Genomic DNA, 23,712 nt, shown 5'->3' with positions numbered 1-23,712 from the left:
CCTATTTGAGTAGGGACCTGAAAAGATTTGGAGAAACCTTTTTTTCTCCAGGGAGGAAACAACACTACTGAGTGGAACCCATACCTGCTTTTTGCTAGAATGGGAGAAAACAGTCTGAAAAGCATCTGAATCAGTAATTCTTCCATCTCCTCACTCACAGCGTTCAGGAGGTGTGTGGAGCACCAGGTACCTCCCAGTCTGGATCCACCACGGCTGGGGCCAGGTGCAAGCCCCATGGCCTGGCTCTTCCTGGGTGGCACCCTGTCCTTCTCTTCATAGGAAAAAAAACAACTGACTGAACATTCCCACAACGGTATCAGGGCTAATCAAAATGAAAACAGAAGGAGTGGTTAAACTGAAATCCTGGTAAATGCTCATGGTCCCTGTCACAGCTGCAGCTTGTTCAAGTCACACACAGAGGTCTCCCTGGGGGGCAAATCCACCTCGCACAGCACTGTATTTCCACTCCTGGGGTGTTCCTACTCCGTGTTTCCTCCTGCTTTAGCATTCTCTCTCAAGGTGTCCGTATCTTCCCTGGCCATCCAGGCCTTAAAGCTACATGGGCATGGACAGCCCCTGGCTGCTCCTGGTGCTCAGGAGCTACAAGGGTTTTGGTTAGAAATAATGAAGGCAAAGAGGTGATGCCACCTCTCCCTGCACCCAGGACGCTGCTGGGAGCTTAGTGCTCCCTCCATTTTACTGAACATCTCCCTCACTGCCCAGCCATTTGCTGTAGTGAGTGGCCAAATGGCTGCCAGGGTCAGCTGCTACAAGAGGAGGCCTTTCCCCACCACTCTACCACCCAGGGTCCATTTCTACAGGACAGAAGTATGAGAAGGACCCCAGAGCACCTACAAACTCTTGCTGTTGTCCCTTTCCCTCTCCTCAGAAATCCAGGAGAGGACTGGAAGAGATGTGGTGGAAGCTGGTGACTAAAGGCACTTCACTCTCAATGGGGAAAGCCAGCAAAACTCATTTGCTCCCTTTTCTTTATACATGCATAATGGCAAAAACAGAATTTAGAACAACCCTGTAAAGATATATGCATACACACCAGGACGTACACACAGATTTAAATGGCTCAGGATTTGGGGCAGTATGGTTGCTCGGACTTCAGGTTCACCTTCTGCCTTCTGAAGCAAAACCAGTTAGCTGTAGGTACTTGAAAGTGTGCAGTGATGTTCACCATCTCTTTCTCCACCAAACAGGTTCACTGGACTGTGCTACAGAAAGCACAAGTACATCAGGTAAGATGAAAATAACAGAAGAATTGCTTTTATCAGGATTATACACCTATCTGCAAGGCTCCTATCCGCAATGAAGCCACGCTATGCAAACACATAAAAGTCTAGTGTCTGCATTACAAAACATTTAATGTAATGTACAAGTGTTACAAAAACATGCACTCTATGACAAAACAATCAAGATATGGGGAAGGGGAGGAAGATAAACTGACCAAAAATAAAAAAAAAAAAAGGGGGGGGGGGGGTGGGGGGAACAGAATCTAACCCTCATTGGCTTGTTTCAGGCACATACCGTGTCAGGTATGGCCAGAGCTTAAGTACATGTATTTAAAAACAGGGAAAAAACGTTACTTCCTTCCTCTGGCTTATATATATTGTTCTATAAATGATACAGAATGCTACCTTCTTCCTGAGTTAGTAGAAAAGATCATCAGGAAAACCCAAATTATATTTTCTACGCCATTCATTATTTCAAATACTGGATCACATCTCTGTTCTAAAAACACTTTCATTACTTCCACTGTCCTTTCACATGGTAGTCTATTTATATCTTCCATTATTTGATTCTTAGCTCTAGACCCATTTCTATTTCTGCAGTTTTATTTAGAGATGAATTACTAGAATTAAAGCAGGCTATACAGGAAATAATATATTGTCCTTTTATTGGACATCATAAAATGTGAAAGAAAAATAACAGGAAAAACATTATGTTATTCTGACCGTGATGCATTGAGCCACTGTTTATAATCTGCCATCCAGTGACATGACAGCTTTTCCCTGTACCATATTCTATGGAAATAGTTTGAATTATTTTAAAATGAAGCATGAATTTGGATATAGTTTTTTATATACATATATTAAAAAATAATAATAATAATAAAAGACAACAAACAAACAAACCTCCCCACCTGCAAAACCAGAAAAGACTTCACAAGGGGTGTGTGTGTGTGTTTGTGTAAACAACTGGGAAGCAAAGAATCTGACAATTTTTCACTGCAGTATCTTTCTGATCTATTTGCACTTGCTTGTTTCATAATTCTTCAACCCATAATTACCAGTATCAGTTTTAACACTAACACTAGATCACAATATTGGAGTCTCTTTGAATTTTAGTTACCTTGGGCATGACTGAATGAGTTAATAAAATCACATGCATTCCCTGTTTTGATAATACATTTCAGTTCGTAGTTATTACTGATTTTGTTTCTCTTTCCACTGCATTTGAATTCTCACCTCCTGCTCCCTAAATTGGACCTTGATATAATTCCTTAGTTATCTTAGCCGACCCAACTCACCAATCGCACAACACTACGCTTAGCCTTGCTCCCACATCCTGATTTGTGCATGCAGGTACACTTCAAGGCTTCCTGTGTCTAGGTTCTCACAGAAGCCAGATGGTTCTTAGCATGCAGCTCCTGAAAAAACAGCCTGCAGAGGTAGGAGCTGCTGCTACCTGGTACAACCAAATCACTTTCAAGCTAATTCCAGTGTGCAATTTAGAATAGCCATCTACTTCATATCCTAATAGGCTTTAACACACCTCTACAGATGATGAAAAGTATGGAAGAAAGTGAATAAAAATGATATATAGCGAAAGCAAGAAACTATTGCTAACTACTGCTAACTGGCTGAATTATGACTGAGTGCAACTTGTGCAGTTAATGTAAGACATGCACATGCTCATGTTTAGGTTCCTGAAAAGCTGAGCTTTATTGCATACATATTTTACTATTTAAATAACTGTCCTTAGAAAAATTTTCTTCCGAAATAACTGTTTGGGGAAGCTAGAATAAATTTGGAAATCACATTGTCAGTCCAGACACAGGTAGAGAGTTACTGAACCTTGGACCAAATCACGAAGTGTTGAAAAATGTAAATACCAGAAATGCCCCAAATACTCTTAGTATACACATTTCTGGTCTTCACCAGTAAAGTCTATTAAGTATTCTAGGGAGGTCGAATTTACTTGGGAATGTGTGTGACATACAGTAATAATATACTTTCCTTTGATTTATATTGTGGTACGTGAAGCAATTCCTGTTTATTTTACCTTTACAAGCATGGCTGAAGGTTTCACAGTTCAGTCTTTCCTTAGGATGTATACCTTTCCCTCAGTATCTTCTGAGTCTTAGTATCAAACACCACCTAGACCAACCTGCATTTTCTCTGTGAAGATTTTCTACAGTGAATAATTTTCCATCTGTTTGAATAATAGCTCTTAAATCATGCTTTATAATTCAAGAAAAAATGTATTGCAAGATCAGCATTTAGAAAACAATGTAAATGTTGATTTTAAAAAAAGTACATTCCTGTTGAGGACATTCTTGTTTCTTGTCTGAGAAATATACCAGTATATTTTGGGTGCTAGTGAAAACTAGATTTCTTACAGAAGTGCAACTTAAATAACTAGAAAAAAAGTCTCTTTAGAATTTCCCAATAAACTCCACTACATGTCAGAGCTACTTCTTGGTTCCACTAAATTTTAGCAGAAAATTTTAGAATATTCCAGTAGGCATTAATGCAGCATTTCTGATAAAGTGGTATTTCCTGTCATCCATAAAGGTAAACAAAACAGCACAACTTGGCCAGCACTGGAGGACAATGCAAGGGTCCTTGTGACAGAGCAAAGGTATGGAGTTATTCAAATGTCTTTCTGTGTCACAAAAACATCTATGGCAAAGCCATGAGATACTAGGAAAATCACAGAATCACAGAATTGTAGGCGTTGGAAGAAAGGGACCTTGAAAGATCATCAGGTCCAACCCCCATTAAAACAAAACAAAACAAAACAAAACTTATTAGAAGTGAGAACTGATAGGAAATGATAGCAAAATTTAGCATCTCCACTCCACTCCTACCATGTAACTGGAATATGAATGGAAAGTCAAAATCATGTTCAGGTTACAGCTACTGTAGCAACAGGCAGAAAATTGTGTACTGCCAAGGTGGCACAGCTGTTGGACTTCCTAGCTCAGTAGATATGGTTATGAATTTCTCTTTGCCTCAAGCCCTGGTTTATGCAAAGGTGGGAGACATTAGCTTAGGTATACAATAACAATTTCAAGCAAAGAATTTGAATGATTTATGAAGCTAGGTGACAGTACTTACCAAAATAGTCTCTTCAGTCAGTATTTTATGAATAGGCCAACTTGAAAATAGAGAATTATGGGTTTTGTTCATTAACAAAAATATGACTGCATATTAGAAAATTAAAATTGGAGCACAAACACTGTCTACTTTCACAAAAGCAATTTCTTAATGCATATGTGGCATTCAATCTTGTATTTACTTTAAATTGACCAGTTATATACATTACTGACAATCATTATTGGTTCTCTACCAAAGAAAACAGATATCAACTTTCTGCTCATAGCACTACTTTATTGGCACATTAACAAAATATTTGTGAAAATGACATTAAGTGGGAACAACATTCTTACTACATCAGTTCAGGGTTACAATGATTTTCAGGAAGCAAACACAATTTTCTTGTACTTATTGTGCGGTTACACTTACACAATCAAACTTCTCAAAACCACAAACATAGTTTACACAATCAAACTTCTCAGAACCACAAACATAGTTGCTGTGTATGTTGCTGCAACCTATCTGCCATTTTAACACAGTTTTCCAGCAGTGTGATTTCCCTTGAAATTTATAATCCAGTATCTGTCTACTACAGTGGGGAAAAGGAAAATGGGATCAGAGAGGGAAGTACTAGGATAGAACAAACAGGAAATACATTTAAGAATGCAGATAACTGACAGTAAAATGTATGTTCTTTGGTTAGCAAGCAGAAAAAAAGGAGAGGACTTGCATACATGATAGATACACACTAGCATTCTAAAGCAGAAGACAAGAATGTCAAGAGTGTATTCTTCCCCCCACTGCCAGATGGAAGGGCTATTATTATAAATGAAAGGCAGCAGTAGTGGATGCCAGGCACTTTTGTTGTGTGCCAGATTCTGAAGTCCAGATGTAAGCAGGTTACCCTTGGGACAGGACAGGCTTCAGCTCCCGCAGCAGAACAGAACCAATCACGGTTTTCTCTGTGTTTATGATGAGCTGTGCTGTAGAGCTCTCCTTCAGCTCCACTGTGACTAGCATCAGTGACCCACTGTGCACAGTCTTAGCTGCAAACCTAGAGGGAAAAGAAAAGTAAAAAAAATAAAGAGAATTGCTGAGAACCTTCAGGTCATAGACTACTATTACTTCTTTCTGCAAAAGTTAAATGAGCTCATCTATTAACAAAATGCCTCCAATTTCATTAAGCAATTTCAGGGGATAAACCATGAAGACTCAATTCTGCAGAAAATTTCTTCATCATTGTGCAAATATTTTAGTATTTAAGGACAGAAAGGGATTGTGCAAAGCCCTCTATTTAATAAATCAAATAATAAAACATACTTAAATCAAAATATTATTTGAATTCCAATTCTTCAGTTCCTGTACAATACTCAGGAGGTACTTTAGTGTACATTAGCAACCTAAATTCTATGGAGATTTCCATGGAAAAATATCATTTGGTGCCCCAAAGAAAATACAACAGCAGTAAATGTGAGAAAACACTTCCGAAAAGCCAAACGGTTGTACTTTCAGAAAAGTACATTCCTCCTGCTTTCTCAGGAATTAATCCAGGCTAAAAATACTCAAACATCCAACATGATCCTTTCAAGTGATGGCAACAGCAAGACAGCAAATCACTGCATCTGTGAACGCATTTCATCTCCAGAATATTTAATCATAAAAATGTGGTCAATGTTTCTAAATATTTTATGACTAGAAGTCATACAAAGCAAACTGAAAAAAATCCAGATAAAAATTAGAACTAATGCACCATTACTAAATTCCAAGACATGAAGAACCCACTAATTACATGGAATTAAAAGCAAAACTAGCCTTTTAAGCACTACAATTGACTGAAAAGCCATTTTAGGCACAATGAACTTCTGTCAATCCTGTTAATTCATTCTGCATGCACAGCCAGGCCCAAGAGACGGGATGGAAGAGGATGGCAACAGCCTCGTCCTCCACATCCCGCAAGGAGCATGCCATGCTTTTCTGCTTTTCGTTGTTGTTGGTGGTGGTTACTTGACAACAACCAAGTTTCTGCACATGGGCTTTTGAAAACGCTAACAAGTGCGGAGCAGGTCCGCGACCCAGCCTGACCCCACTTTGTGGGGCCAATCTCCTCTCCTCCTGCTGAAGGACACGTGTCTGAACCGGAGCCATCTGCCTCAATTTGCGCAACATCTTCAGCCACAAAAGGACCCAGTTAGCCCTGACAACAGCGCACAATGCAGAAAAATAAAACTGCTGGGCTGACAGCACGATGTCGGCTATTCAAGAGCAAACCAACTGGTCAGTGTCTCATGTCTGACAATTAGCACGGGCCTCGCAAAGCGCCTGCCCGGGCCCTTAGGGATCTGTTTAATTACCATCAACATAAAGGAGGGAGTTTATCAGGAGATACTCAAAAAACTTCACTCCAGACTTAATTAAAATATTAGCCACTTAAGCAGGAAGCAGGTTCTCTTTAAACGAGATGTAATTTCTGTCTTTTTTTCTTTTTAAACTAAGCATATCAAAATCTCATAACACATTATACTAATTAAGGAAACATGGGGCACTTCTCTAATGTCACCCATCACAGGTCAATCTATTTCTTTTGTCCGGATTATAGATACATTCAAAGACCTCTCTCTTTAATAGGAGATTCTGAAACGACATCACTGCTATAAAAATTAACTACTTAGCTAGTTATATCAATGATTTTGTCTACTTGCACTGCAATGTAAAAGATCACTATTTCTCTTGTTGATTTTGACAGGGGGATAATTATATAAACAATAGTCTTATTAGTCACTTTATTTACTTAACAGTTGTGTCTTGGGGCAACACAGAAGCAGATTATGTCTAAGTATGCACATAAAAAGGTTGGTAGTTGGCACTCCTGCTGTGTTTCATAGCCTTGAGGCTTGATTTTACCCTCTTTTATTAAAACCTGAAAGTGATACGAAGTCAGTGTTCTGTGAAACCCAGGGAAGCCCAAAGCATCAGAGATGAGTTTTGTGCAGATATTTTCACAAGTCTATTTGCCAAATCTGATAGGTGATCAATATTGCTTTTCCGTACCTCTAAAAAGAACACGTAATTAATGTGAGTTTTTATGTCCCTTGAAAAGCATAAAGGGTCTGATATTTGGCTAATTCTACACAAAGTGTTAGTACGCATAATTGGTTTGTATCAGTGGTCAGCGATCTGGAGTCACTTAGGGAAAAAAAACTGGAACAGAACGAGACAACTTCTGTTCACCATTGAAAAGGGTGTACAGAAGAACCATGACAGAATATGTTTACCACTGCTTTTGAACTTTGGAAACTGAAATCTGTTCCTTAAAATGAGGAAGAAGTTTCTAAAAACAGTTATAACACAAACTGGTTTATTCAATTGTTGAAACTGAACACAGTTATTAAAAGATGAATCTGTTGACTTCTGGTGACAAGACTTGATCAGTAAAACTGATTTGCTAGTTATTTAGATGTTTTAAAAATGCTGTCATTGAGTAATTTGAGTAGTATCTGATTTTTAGACGATGTACACATTAATGCATCATATATGTTTGCTGTTATTATGAGCCTATGTAAATTTTACAGTACATGTATTCTCCTCTAAATAGTTAAACCAGAAAGCCATTAAAAATCTTTCAGCAGCAAAAATTAATCACTCTCTACAGTAGGTATTTATTCTTTGTGAGAAGCTGTGGAACAGCTTTTATGTTTCCCATGAGGTCAGTAATTATTTTCACTTTTTCTGAAAGTTGATACTGTCTTAAAAGTAGGACTTTGAATCCAAATATTTGAAAAGAAGATATTATAAACAATCAGACTTCATAGTCTCACTCAAACCTAGGAACTGCATTGTCAAACATTCAAATCTAACTTATAAATTGGTTGTTATTAAGTCCAAAATAGAGAATTTGTTCCTTGGGCAACTTGTGGCATAAAACATTATAGTATCAGCTTGGTTCTGTTGCAACAAAGAACGAAGCATTGAGTATGAAAAAACAAACAAACAAAAAACAACCAAACAAGCTACATGAGAGAACCATTCAGAAAACAGAAACAAATATTTTCTAATAGTTTTAAGATGGCTGTTTCTGTTATAGTGCAGTTATTTGCTAGGTTTCTTTATAATATTACTTCTGAAACTGCTTTTGCATCATTAAAAATATCGAGAAAGATTTGCAGGTGTTAACATTTTCCACACTAAAAAAAAATCAAGACAGAGTAGAAACATGAGAATGTGAGATATATTTGCATATTCTAAGTTTTTTCAAATATATATTTTTAAGAAGAACACTAAATATTCTGAGGCTATGTGACCTGGAAAAAGAGAGGAGGAGTTCACAAATTTAAAGAAATATAGTATCTGTAAGTAGGTAAGAAAATACGTATTAAGAATCAAATTCTAAATCAGCATCAGTAAAGCACTGGCATATTTTTAGAAAGCCATTCAGTCTTTCAATAGTTAAAAATCAAATACATTCTTGGTCATGAAATATGATTTTTTAATGGCCGTCATGTAAAAATACCTTATTTGTTGTTAGTTTGAATTCCTAATAAAGGGGAAAAAAACAGACTATCAGGTATTACTATGTGACAGCATTTGGCAAACGCTGGCTTTGTAGTAATTACTGACCTAACTACAGACTAGCAGTTATTTTCCTTTTATTTGTAGGCAGAAGATAGCTGCAATATGCAGGAAAGGCATTTTTATTTGAAAGGATTTTGAAAATTCCAAGCCAGAGAATAGAGTAACAAAGTAACTCACTCTGAAAATATGTTTTTAAAAATTCAACATTTTAAAAAGTGAATTTACAGTTCAACACTATTGGGACATTTGTTTACAGCAGAGCAGGGCTTGTGACACATAATTCAATGGCACTAAAACACATGCTCTCTCTTGTCGGGCACTCTTCTTCATCTTTGATTCTTCCATTTAAGCTAAATTTTCTTCTTTTTCAGTTCTATTGCTTACCAGAAACAGTGACAATGGCACACAGAGGCTAAAACTTTCTTTTTTTTTTTTTTAAATCTTGCACATTAAGCCTTCAATTACTGCCTGCTGAAGCAGACAGAATCCTATTAGTAAGAAAGACGATCACAAGATACAATGCCCTGCCCTAGCTGTAGACAAATGATTATTCCAAAGTTCACAAATGTGTAATCAAGTTATGCAATGAATATATTCAAAGGATAAAAATACGACTGCAAATTAATCTCCAATTTGTAAATAGAAGAATGAACAACTATGAAGTACATTCCAGTGTATCACATGGAAAAAGAAAAGTCGTTTCAGTACTCTGAATATTTACCTCACTCTGACAAAGTCTCCCTATAATTTTGACTCTGTAATGAGCACTTAATCTCAAAATTGGGTATGTTACTAATTATGTGTCCTGGTTCTATGAATAAGCCTTAGAACATGAAAAAAGAAAGTATTTGGAATAGCATTAATATGAATTAATTCTGACTTGAGGATACAGTAAGCATAATGAAACAAAGCAGAAACATTTAAAAAAAAAAAAGAGAGAGAGAAAAGAAACACCTTTTTCTTAACCTAGTGAATTTAACCTCTCAGAAAAAAACTTTTTTAACACTGACTGGTTATTAGACATGGAAATTAATTAATATTTGTATTAAAAATCATATAAAGATACTTTGAGATGTTTTCTTTTTCAAGACCATTTCAATCTATTTTAACATTTTTCTTAAGATAAATTGTTCAAAATACCTAATTCATTACTACAATTTAGCTTATTTTCAATATTAACAATTTTGAGGTTTAATGAAATTGCAAAATTGTACAAATAAGTTCAATTCAAGTATGTATTAAAAAAAATATTAAAATTTTATTTCTAAAGTAGATTTTGAGTTTGTCTTCAGTTACCAGTGAGCAGTTGCACTGTATTCCGAACAAAAATGCATGAATGCAAATGAGTCCTCAGAACTTACTGTCCAGTACACAGCAGTACTCCGCATGTTCAAAAAGATGCTGCATGAACTTACCTTCACAAAAATTTCCTTTAAGTTCAAAAGCTTCAGCATTATTATACAGAGGTACTTATATCTCCTTCCCAAAACTTCAATAAGCTAAAAACTTGAATCATATTTGCTCCTCACCTAGAAAACTATAATTGTGATACCTGATTTTTTTGTTTTCTCATCTATTCTGTTTGCTTTGTTTTTCTTAAATAATCAGGAGTTTAATATGGTAAGTATTAAAATTAAATCCAGTCCCTCTTTAAAACAGGCTATAAATTTTCATTTGCAAAAAATTTATTTAATTCCAAGAAAGTACTTCACCTTACAGAAATACATTAAAATATTAAACCTGCTCAGAGATTTTTCAAATCAAATATATACTCTTCTTCAGCTAGTTTAAGTGTTAAATGTTTTTTGTTTAACCAACTGACTCAGAAGGTTCCTGTTTGTTGCTCAAAGAAAATGCTGCACGTATTTTTCACTTTACAGCATTCTGATACAAAAGCAGTGCTGTCCTCTAGTGGACAGCAGACAAGCAAGGCTATAACCATCTATTCCGATTAACCTTGTATCCAAAATAACTCACTCATATAATTTTAATATTAAGCTCAAATTTGATTTCTTAAAGTTATTTTTAAATCTTGCAATCCCCATGCAAGCTCCTTAGATATAGTAAAATATTTTAAATATTAAATGCCTTTAAATATTAAATGATGGTGCTGTAAAAAGACATTCTCTTGGATCAAGTATCTTGTACCAGTTAATCAGCATCTTCATATGCTAATAATACATGAAAATAGTATTAGTACATGCAGAGCCCATTTGTAAACAGTGAGGAAATTCCAGATTTTGGGACATTAGGATTTGATTGAGAAATATATAATAGAAACTACTGAATGAGTATTTAAAACTTCTAGTTTTCTTTTTATTTGGAATAAAAATATTTACCAAACAATAGTGACTAATAGAAAAAGTTTCAGCACAGGCTGACAAAAAAAAAAAAAGGTAAATGGTTAGTTAGCCTACCGGGGTCACTAAGAGACCCAACATTTATTTATTTATTTTAAATCTAGGATTCTACAATAAAGTAAGAAAATGTTAGGAGCTTACAGCTCCTGGCAAAAAGGAGGGCTAAAATACCAGTGGACAGGCAAATACCATTCCACCTAGAATTCTGTCACCTGCAGGTAAAGGCTAATAGAGAAACTCTTTTGCTTAGGGCATCTAGCCTTTTAATTAATTCTTACTAGAGAAGTTAGGAAGCAAAATCAAGGCTGCATGTCTGTTACAAGTTTATTTACTTGGCTACCCATTGCAGCTCTCTTGAAGAGTAAAAAAAGACGACTGGCCCAACAGCTAAAAAACCATGGAAGCAGAACAGTCCACATAACTGCTTCAAAGGAGCTACTGCCAGAGGTAGATTTCACTTTATTTGTGCTCTCAGACAAGCCAATTACTTAGTAAAAAATCTTAGAAAAAATTTTCTGTGTGCACACAGAGCAGAAAAGGTCTTTAAAAAAGACTTACTGGATTTATACGATGTATTTGTCAACTCCTGAGACCACATTTCTCTCCATATGGAGATCCAAATATATATACACAGTAGCTGAGAAATACTGAGATTGCTTATATGTTATAAATATATGATGTATTATATACATTTTAAACATGTAATCTCATTATACTGAGATTGTTAATTGGAGATAGTATATAAATGATAAAGAATTTATACATGTAATTCTCATTAATTTCTATGCTATGTTCATACTTCAATAAATGTGTGACTGTCCTTCCTTTCTGACATGTTGGAAATGACTACAGTTTTTAGTTACGGTAAGCTGATGGGGCCTGATCACCAGCTTTCTGTGACCTCTTCCAATTTAGTATAAACTGGAAGATGACACACACAAAGCTTTTCCAAGTGAACTCCTTCAAAGCAGGAGTTTGTTCAATACATACGTACCTACATACATGCACAGTCACACACCTTTTCTCCCCAAATTAAGTGCTGTTGGATTAAAGAGATGTGGGGAGGATAACATTACTAAGCATGCCATTCTCTGATAATCAAAATTGTCTGTAAACAAAACCCTCTTTCCTTTGAGAATCAGTCTGCCAATATAACATAAATGGGACATGACAGGTTGCAAAATGATAAAAAGGGGTGAATTCCATCAGACTGTCAGGCTGATGCATGGGGTGGGGAATAAAGGCTACTGAAAAACAAGTGTTGATCCTTGGGTTTCTTCTTCTTTTTTTTTTTTTTTAATTTTTTTTTTAAAGCATTTCATGCAAGTTTCGATACTGTGTCTAGTTGCTTTTATGTTCTTCAGGTTTTTGATGCCTATCCACTGCAATGTGCTCTCACTGTCATGTTACATGATTTCCACAGCATGTTTTTGATTTAGCTAAAATAATGCAAGCCTCCAAAAGACAGGTAGAAAACATTTAACATCCTGTTAAATACTTACTTATCCACAAAACGACATAAGTTATGAGTATGTTGAATGATGTATTACACAAAGCAAGCTCTGAACAAACTGATGTATCTGTATGGAGAAGTCAAATGTCATTAACAATTACAGATGCCTGAAGCAGCGTAGTCATTGCATGCAATGCTGTACTTCAGCTAGCTAGACCTGCCCCAGCAATGAACAGAAGTACCATTTTTTGGGCTTTTTGTTTAAAAGCTACCTTGTTTGCTGTTAACTCAGGTGCCTATGACACATGCTAAGAGACAGATACATCCTCCATCTGAAAGTTCTGTTGATCCATCAAAAGAAAATACTGCTTTGAGAATGACTACTTTAATGGAGTGTATTACACTCACTATTGCAAAAATTGAAAACGGCTGCCCAGAAGCAGATTAAGGCTTCAGTGTGGAAAAGAACAAAACTGAGTCTTGATTTTCTCCAGAAACTCACATCGCCCCATGTTGGGTTGTTGAAATTAGAGACTTGACTATCTCAAATTATATGACTGAAGGTAATGCTGTCATGTTTCTCTATAAGTGCTGGCCAGTGGTTAAGGCCATGACTGGCTGAATAGAGGTAAGTAGATTACAGTATGATCACTTTTTAACCCAACTATTTACTGTTTCCTAATTGTTGATTCCCTCCAAAATCCAACAACAGCACCAGACTAGTTGAATGGATTATTAAACTTGTTGAGGTTAAATAAAATCTGTTCTTCATATCCCTTCTGATGGGTTCAGACTTCTGTCTCACTGACTGATTAGGCAGTGTGCAAGTAAACTCTTAAAGAATGAAAACTGTGGAAAAGATGCTCTACACTTTATCATTTTGCAGAGCCATGGTCACTGAGGGAAATAATATTACTTTATTCATACTGTTTAAAAAATGCTTCAGAGAGTGAAAGGTGGAGAGATAATTCAAGAAGACCCTAATTACCATCCCTTTAAACATATATTCTGACATCAATAGAATCACACAAGCATAAACCAAAGTGGAAGAGTAAAGAAGTAAGTCCAGTTTGTGATCCCACCTCTGAAAGGATGTTTCTGGTAAATTCTAATGCAAATGACTCCAAAGTATTTGCGCGATATTTTGGAGGCAGTGGAAACATTATCTGTATTTCCATTATTTCCTTTCTAAGTCAAATTACCCTGAGATATCTTTCACTCATCTAAAAGCCTTTATGTAAGACTGTATTTTGACACTTTCAAGAGAGTCATAAGACCATTCAAATCCTTCTTATAACAAGTAAAGTTTGCAACTCATTTTCTCAACCATTGTCTGTTGCCTTCTGCTATATTCAAATTGAAGAAAATGAGAATTACCTATTCTGGTGGGAGGTTATGGAGCTGAAAATAAAGAAAGAAGAAAGAGACACAGTTTCTAGAATATTCATCTCAGAGCAAGTAAGCAACAGATTTTGAAAATAACACTAGCATTAAGGATGTTTCTGGATAAATAATGCTCATGTTGGTTGAAAAAAATACTGAAAATCTTGAGTTCAGTAGTGTCTTTGTCTTATCACATTTTGAAATAGAAGAGAACATTCTAGAATTTATATTTTATATATAAAGCAATGAGTATTATTGTACAACTAGAGACAGGGAATTGAAGGCATGATTCAAAGACCAATCAACTTTGAGAGAATAAATACCCTCTATTTTGTATCCTCTTGTCTTGAAGATGCAAAAATTCCTGTCCAACGGCAGATATATTTCAACTTAAATGTACTTGTTGGTCCTTAAATGTGGCTATTTGGACTGATTTCTCTGTAGGAAAAAACATACTTTTCTTTCAATGTCTTTGCTTGTAGATACTCCAGTGGTGTCCACAGACATGGTATTAATTGCAAGGCAGAAGCCTGGGACTTTTCCTAATTCTTTTTAAAATGATTTGGTCAACATCTATATGCTCTTCAACCTGTTTACACCCTTCATCTCTTAAAATATTTTCTTAGAACCCAGAAAGGGCTCTAAGATTTCTGCAACAATCAGGCTTGTGAAATATTTTAAGAAAAACAATGCACACTGTTTTTGGTGAAGTTTTCAAATTCTGGGAGACATTGTATTTCCTGCTCTCAAAAAAAAATGTCTTTAAATTCATTTCACGTTTTTGCTTTTAGTAGAGGTCTTACAACTGAAATAGTACTTCCCCTTGACAACAAAAGCAAGAGAGGTCAATATACAAGATAGTCAAATCCTGTGAAGAGCATAAACATGTACTTTATGCAGCCTTGCAAGGCAGAGAGACCTAATAGCTTGTATAAAGCTACCTAATTTTAGGTGCAGATTACTATACTTAAGCAAGTAAAATAGCACAGCAAATTTATTTTGCAAAAATATGAGTACAAATCTGCAGATTTGTGTTCTGATATTTATTGTGTTTAGATTTTTTTTTTCAGGTATCACTTAAAATAAATAAAACAGGTCAGAAAAAAAGTCTAAAATATAATCAACTGTATCATCTGGCATTTTGTTCTTTACTTACTATCAGTTTAATTAGTATTTCATGTAATTATAAAAAATCAGCAACCATATGTTAAAAAGAGCAAAAATGCATGTAAAAAGTGTTGCTATACTGTGATATGGACTGACATATAGCTGATATATTTGACAAGTTTACATTTACTTCATTTTTCACTGGTGATTGCATGCTATTCCATTGATATTTGTTGCAAGTATTTGTTTTCAGACCTTCAGAGTAGTTGCCTTAGTGATTTTATGTGGTGCAAAATGCAGTCCTAAATAGGGTTATCAATTTAAAAAGAAGTAATTTGGTCCCATCAACATGACAACATCTTCGTCATGAGTGCAAATATTCTCAGACTGAAAAAAAAACACAAGTAACATGTGCCTGTTCATACTCATTAGATAAGCTTGTATTCTACTATACTATTGCATTTTGAATGAGTATATTTCACTACCAGACAATATATATTTCTTGCCATTAGCAGTCATTCAGCAATACTCTAGTTGGGAATGACCAACCGAGAGGTTAATGCAATTCAGACTGCAAAGTGCAGAACAACAATGTCTGTTTAAAAATAGTACTGCTTTTCCCGTGTACTAAGCACTTCCAAGAAGTTGAACTCAACTAGTCCTCACAGAATGGCATAATGAGCTGAAACAAGTTCTTGTATGTAATTTTTTCTTCCCAAATACCGCTTGCAATAAAACAAACAGGAAAAATCACAATACTATTGAAGAAGAAAAAAAATATTTCATGATATTTTCATCAAATTAATTACTCCTTTGTCAAGGTAAAAGCTGAATGTTTATTTTACCATCTTGAAATGGTGCATGTTTTATTTAAATAAAACATCCTGAACTTCTTACATCCACAATATTTTGCAAGAATAGATTCAATTTTTGTTAACTGTAATGACAGAGTTGATTTAACCCAAATATATCTATACATTTTATAGGTATGTATAAAAATATTTTAGTTATTTGTTTTAGAGATTTTAAAGTATTCATTAACTATGAATAATAATACCTATAAAAAATAATCTATCTCAAATTTTCATTTATCTAAGTCTGGGATTCTTTAATGATAACAGCAGCATTTAAAAGATGACCAAGCAGGTTCATCACAGTATCAATTAGTTAATGTTCCCATTCCTGATCTCAGTTAAAAAAAAAAAAAAAAAAAAAAAAAAAAAAAAAAAGCAAATGAAAACTACATAGTATCTGTGAACTCCACAGCAAAGTAAATGATGGACTGTTTTCTAAGTACCCCTTACTTCTGGGAAGTTCTGGTAAGGTTCTGGTTATGTTGTTACAACTCGTCTTCTTTTCCTGCTGGACATTATAAACACAAACCATTCTGCAACTACTATAGCAAAAAAAAAAACACTTTCAGCCCCGATTTCAAGATGCTCTAAAGTGTTCTGAATACTTTACTTCAGACCTAACAGAACATGCCTTCAACCACTGTCTCTGAAGGTGCATACTCAACAGCAAGTACATATTCAATTTAGTTACTGTTGGTTATAGACTCTCTTTCATGAAAAACTTCCTCCTTTTTAAGGAAGTGCAAGAGAAAGTAAGATCAAATTAGAAACTTGTGGACAAACAGAAAACCCGTGGCTGAGTTAGGAACTAAGCTATTATTTTAGGTAGCCTTTTTGAGACTCGGTCAGAAGACAATCCATCCCTATGTACTAAGTCTCATGTGATGGATAGGGTAAAGGTGAAGAACACCTACATAACATAAACACTTTAGTCTCTCTTGATTGACACTCTCACCTAGTCTTTGAATTGATGTTGAGAACGCAGGCTGTATAGATCCCTCAGGGACGCAACAAATGAGGACTCTTTCACGGAGGAGCAGGTGTCAATAGTGACAATCATTTCAGTGCAATCGCACTAGCTGTACCGTGTTTTTATGGTGAAACAGAATTTTATCATTGACCATATCAAATACATAGGAAAATCCAGCTGGGTTAATGTTAATGCAATGCAATACGAATGCCCAGTGATGCAAAAAAGACTAAATCCAAAGAAGAGAAATAATCAGGTTATTAGTCCTGTGTAGGTTACATGACTCTCACCATTCCAAAGAGCCATCTCAGTCAGCAAAATTTCAAAGAAAAAGATTGTTTTTTGCTTTAAGAGGAGATGCTTTGCTTTTACTTAGCAAAATTTGGGAGGCAAAGTTAACAGCTTCCAGTAATGTGTTGCTCTTGTTATATGTCTACTCAGTTTTCCATACACAGCACTTTTTCTGTTTGCTCTTGTAACAAGTGAGAAGCCATACAGATTCATTAGACTAAATATTTCCAGTCAACCACATTAAAATCTGTGATTAACCAATAGCCATATCTATTTAGCTTATGTTCTGTACCACAGCTTTTGGATGGAATGGATTGATCTACAAGTAACATCAGAAATTAGACAGGTCCAATGGCTTTCTTGGCTGATGAAAATTACTGGTTTTCCTTGCACATATACAGGAAGGAGAAGAAAATATTCAATGTAATGTTCACCCTGCATTTTAAAAGATCTTCATCTAATTAAAAATAAGATAATCATGTCCTAGGTGTACATAGCTGGATACCATAGATTAAAAAAAAATATAAATGTGGAAAAAACAAGCTTCTTATCACAGATGATAAATCCAGATAAAGACTTATTTTCAGAAATAGAAACAAAAGTCAGAAAGACATGTAGATGCTCCTTAAAGTACATTGCTTTAAAAAGGCTATCTTTTCTCTTTGAAACGAAAGTAGGAAACAGAGAATACCCCAAACTGTGTCCAGTAAGGTCTAGATATTTGATGTACTATACATATACAAATAAAGAACAAAAAATACTCTGGTTAATAATACCTAGTCAGGATTCTATGTCGCAGTCCAAGGTGCATACCTTATCTGTTAATGATGTAGATAATAAATTTTTCTCTAATATTATAAAAATGTTGATGAATTTAAAACCAACTAAAATTCATATTAAAAGATGAACCCCCTATAAATGACATGCATTCTTACCTGTGTATGTTGTCTTGACCAGAAGGGACTACACCCAGGTTTGCTGCCTTCACTACTTTCTCAATTATTACAAGACTAGTAGAGTTCTGTGGAGCAACAGCTATGGTAGCAGATGTCTCATTCATTCCTGTCAGTATCCCTGAAACATTAAGTATTTCATTATAAATTCTTTTTATTTGTTTGCTTATTATGCTTAAAACCAAAATAAGAGATTTCTCAACATGAAAAAAATGCACCTTCATTACAAGTTAAATCATACGTTGAGAAACAATTTTATAAGAAATTACATAATTACATCAGCTTAATATATTATTTTCAAGGCCCTGTTACTAGAAATAAATTACTAATAACTGGACAATGATATGTGTGATACTAATGCAACTGTGAAATCAGGATGGTTGTTCTTAAAAATAATAACTTAAAAGAAGAATGTAAACACAGAAATGAAATATAAAGTAAGATAGATTTGGAAATTCCAGTTTATGTAAGATCATATACAAAGATACCTTCTAATCTTTCAATCATAAAACCATAGTACTTAATTATAATTTGAAATCCAATTGCTAGAAGTAAACTTGAAATTCAGATAGTCATCAGATCAATTTAGTTCCTGAGGACAAAGTCATCACATTAGAAACTGGGAAATTCAGTTAGTATCCACCTCTTTAAAATGTCATGATAAACTTTTTGATTAAAATAATTTGAATATCAGTATAAAATAGAACTGAAATATCGAGATTATATCTGAACACATGACAAAAAAAAAAAAAAAGAGTAAAGAAAATGTTCAAGGTCATTTTAACAAACACAACAAAACAAAACACAAACCACTTTTCTCTCCTATCAAAATCCATTGTTTAGAAGAATAATTTGCAGGACACTTATGCTGATTAAAACCCAACAGTAACTACATCTTTGTATCATTGTGTGTGTATTTTTTTACATTATGAGCAGAAACTGAAAACACAAACAATGGAACACAGTACTTTTGGCAGAAATGTGAAGCATGTGAAATCCACAATAACATTAATAATGAAAACAATACAAAACTCTCAAAAGCCTAATATTTTAGGGCTGCACATGCAGTTCTAACCCGTAGCAAACAACATGAAGATGCTGAGTAGAGCAATTAAAAAAATAAATCCAACATTTTAATGCACCAGAATGTGCATTAGCTGCTGTCAGAAAATAAGAAATATCAAAGTAAAAATAGAACAGCTTATGAGTAAATAATGGGATATTTTTGAACATGATCTGCACTTGAAGAGAACAAAAATAAGCATGCAACTTCTATAAAAATCAGTTTTATCTTGGGAATAGTACATTCTGTTTCAAATTGTTTAACTTCACTATTAGGCAAAAGCTTTAAAAACTACATACGCAGACTAAAACTGCTTTTAAGCAAAGCATGGGGACTGACATAACACTGCTGAGAGATGTGTGTACTCATTTAGGATTTAAACCTTCTCCATTAAGCTCTATTGAAGAGCAAATGCTGAATAAATGAATGCAACTATGTTTATGTTAAAAGCCTGTTTCCCGCAGCATGTAATTAAAGGAAATGTTGTACAAAGCCAGTACTTTTGTCAAGCTCCTGTAAATGGAAAGATGGATAGCACTCAGAGAAGTGAATGCATTGCTTCATATTTAACCTTAACACTCTTGTCATTAATGGTTTGTCTAACTTGTTCTATAAAAGACAAGGTACTGCTCCATTGAAGTAAAATTAAAAAAATCAACTAAACCATGCTTTTCAGAACAGAAGATTCATTATCGTCGACTAATGTATTGGCATAAAGCAAAGTAACATCCTATCAAGTAAGGCACACATTCAATCTGCCTTTCCACCCCCCTTTATTTTTAACTCATGCTGTTTTATTGTTATAGGCAATTTGTACCACTCAGCATGACAGTGTAAACTGAATCAAGATTAATTTACATGCAAAAGAACACTTAGGAGAGCAGCATGGTAAGCAAATGTATTGTCTCGATTGCTGAGGTGGAAAAGAACCTGGAAAGAAAAAAGGGTGCTCTAATTAAGGGGCATCAAATATGATTGCTCGTGGTAGTCAAGGGCCAGAAAATAGTAAATGTCCAACCATTTAAAGAATTAGCATCTTGCTTGTTAGGAAGACAAGTTGGATGCATAAATTTTAATAAAATTAAGTAAACAATTTGTTTACTCAATCAAGTTTCTTTTTTCCTTTTTCTTAAAATAAATACACTTAAACACTTTTTAAAAATAATTGACAAAATTATTTTAAAACATGTCCATAAGTAGGGGGGGAGGAAGTCCTTATAGTTGAAGTAGTTTTACTTGGCTCTTTTAAAAACATAATAAAAATTCTGAGTAATACCCTGCTGTAACAATCACACGCCACCTTTAATATTACATAGAACATCAAGATCTAAGGAAACTCAAGTCAGAGCATAGAACAGCAATTAATCTGGGTTAACTAATTGATACAATGAAATAACTGTACACATTTTTAATGGTAAAAGGAACTGAAATTGGAAAAGATATGTTAGCTACCGGATTGGTCCTATTCTTAAACAAGCCAAGGGTAGTTTTGCTATTGATATTAAAAAAATAAAAAATAAAAAATGGGTGAAAATCTGGATACAGAGTTCCCAACAGCACGCGTCTCACTTGTACCAAATTCCTGTTAAAGAATCCAGACTTATTCTTGAGGAAGTGATGTACAATAGGATATAAAATACTGAGGCCTGAAGATCAGTAAAAATATTTAACCAGCGAGGTAAAAAGTAGTCTGTCAATACCATTCTTATCCACTGATTCCAAATTGTCAAACTCAGCATTAACATTAACTTAGCAGCTGCCCTGCAGCATTACCTCACGGGAGGATTCCCCAGTTCAGAACTGGAGGAAAGGCAAGATGGTGTAAGCAAGGCTAACCATATCATGTGCAGCATGTGCATAAATACAGCTTTCGAGGTTTGCCGCTACCACTAGATAACCTCCGCAGCCATGAATATTCAATAACCTGTCTGTTTTCCTCTCTTTATGCCATCAGGAAGAAAATGGAAATACACAAATGTAACAGACAATGCAAAACAGCATAGTGTAATTGAGTAAAGATGTGAAGCAATGAATTGTCTTCTATGTATCAGTATAATACTGGGTATTTCTCTTTAGCATTCTTATTAGATTACACACACAATTTAGATGTAAAAATCCTTAAAACCCATACATATTCTCATTCTCCCCCAATATAGTCTTGCATTTCTAATATTCTCCTCACTCCTTCACTGTTTTTTACCTATTTGTTTTGGTTGCAAATAAAATAAGGCATCTCCAGGTACAAGACTTGTAACATCTTAAGTCCATAAAGGCAAGGAAAAAAAACAAAAAAAGAAAAAAGGAGAAGCATGATAAGTGAAAAACAAGTTATATAAATCAGATTCATTTGGAGAATACAGACAAATGGAAGTTAAACACAAAATAGAATAATACATAGTAACTTCTAAACTGCCCCGCATTTATTACTGTAATTCAGATTTTTCATTTATCAAGAGCACATAGTAATTCTCTCCAAATACTAGCTGTTCCTAGATACCTGTAATAAATACTGAGGTAAAATTTGGAACTGAGACTTCTATTGCTAAAAATATTTTGAAACTGCTGATATTTATAACAACAAAGATGCAATAGAAAAGGGTTTTAAACCTGTGGTAAATTTGCTAGCATCAAGTCCTGCATCAAAGAAAGAATTCAGGAAGACAGAGAGAGCAATACAGAAATGCCAAGAGACCTTCATGGATTTACAAATACTTCATATAAACAAATTTTCAAATAGCTTTATTCAGAGTAGCCTTTCTGCTCTATTAAACATAGCAAACAGCTGCCAGATTTATTCAGACAAATAATCAACAACCATAGAAGTAAAATGGCAGAAGAAAAAGGAATTTTGGCAACAACTCCACAGAGGACCACAGCTATTCTCCAAGTACACTTCTTCTATGTGCTCGTGGTTCTGTATGGCCAGTCAGGAGGAAAAAAGCCCTCAGTCACAGCAAAACATGCAAAAGCTCTATTGAAATATCACAAAGCAAGCAAATATAAAAACATGGAGGAAGAAGCATAGTAACCTGCTTTCCTTTCACTACAACCTCAGCTACAAATTTTAGAAGGGAATAGTTTAAAATAAATGTGCCACAGCCTCATTCAATCACTCACCTTGGGTTGCTGAGCAGGTATAAAGCAGAGAGGCAGGCTTTAGCCAGCAAAGGGTAAGAACAGCAAATAAGTATCAATGGGTTAAGAAAACAAAGCACAATCCTAACTTTTCATTGCAACAGTAAGCTTAACTGAAAATGATACAAGCAATATTTAAACTACTTTCTTAATCATTCAAAAATACAAAAGCCAAGAACTGTTCAAAAGCAATAATTAATAATACATAGCATGACTCATTGGTGTTGTTGACTGCTTGATGGATATACTGAGTTTCTGAGCCTTACACAGCAATGAGATAGGATCCCATGGGTATATTCTCATCTCAATGTGAAGAGATTTACACATGTAAATCCCCATACATTGAGATAGATGAGTAAACACTATTACATTTGAATGCATCCAAAATGCAATAATTTATATTTTGAGATGTCCAAGAGCTACATTCAAATTAAGGGTAACAGCATGAATTGTTCCATTTAACAACAAGTCAAAGCTAACTACAGTTTTCTCTAATTATTTTGTATAAAACATTCGAGTCACTAAAAGCTCTTACGAAGCTTCAGACTAGGAGCAGAAACTTACATTCTTTAGAGACACGACATTAGAATAATGCCTGCTGAAGTACAAAAAAGATATCACCCTTCTAAAACATTATTCTGATAATGTCTTTATATGAAGTGCTTGAAGGAAGAAGATGAAACTTCAAAGTAGCTGAAGAACGCGTACACTACTAGTATTGAAAAGTAGCCTTAGAAAAAAAATACTAGTAAAGACAGACACCATATCAACGTGTGTTTGATTTATTTCTTGGAGCTGGGGTTCCAACTTTCTGCTTTCCTGCTAGTAGGAAACTCATTATTATTTCATAATAGGAAGCCAAAACTCTCTGAGCCAAAAGTTCCAGGGTAAATGGTGAGATTTGTGGTTTTAAAGGGACACCAAACACCTGTCAAATAGCACTGCATGTCCTTTTAAAGATGTTTTAAAATTAAATCATTAGTATCAGACTGAATACTAATAGAAACTAACACAAGCAGTTACACTGGAAGCACTTGCTGTACACTTTGAAATTGATAAAGCCACACAACCTCTTCTGATCCACATATGTTTATTGAAGCTCCTGAAATAGTATTTCTCACCTTGCTCCTTCTTAAAGTCTTTCTCTGACATAGTGACAGGCAAAAGCAGTTCTCCGACAGGGGGCTGAATGTTAACATTGAAATGATCATCCTTCGTGCTGCAAAAAGAGAAGTTAAGGAGA

The 23,712-nt window shown here is 34.9% G+C and overlaps 1 protein-coding gene across 2 annotated transcripts in view; it reads right to left on the bottom strand.

Moving 5' to 3' along the window:
* Window positions 1-4,599: 4,599 nt before the first annotated feature.
* AP3B1 (adaptor related protein complex 3 subunit beta 1) overlaps window positions 4,600-23,712 on the bottom strand; it is a 157,320-nt gene continuing 138,207 nt past the window's right edge. For both annotated transcript variants that reach the window (XM_082783672.1, XM_082783673.1), the window contains exons 25-27: window positions 23,591-23,688; window positions 18,254-18,392; window positions 4,600-5,385 (exon numbers count right to left, since the gene is read on the bottom strand). In XM_082783672.1, coding sequence (XP_082639798.1) covers window positions 5,232-5,385; window positions 18,254-18,392; window positions 23,591-23,688 — 391 coding nt within the window. In that variant the 3' untranslated portion in view covers window positions 4,600-5,231. The remainder of the gene's footprint in view (window positions 5,386-18,253; window positions 18,393-23,590; window positions 23,689-23,712) is intronic.

This window comes from Aythya marila (assembly GCF_965140915.1).
Source record: "Aythya marila genome assembly, chromosome: Z".
Taxonomy (NCBI): Eukaryota; Metazoa; Chordata; class Aves; order Anseriformes; family Anatidae; genus Aythya; species Aythya marila.
The sequence above is the reverse complement of the archived record's forward strand: the minus strand, read 5'-3'. Positions and strand labels throughout refer to the sequence as shown.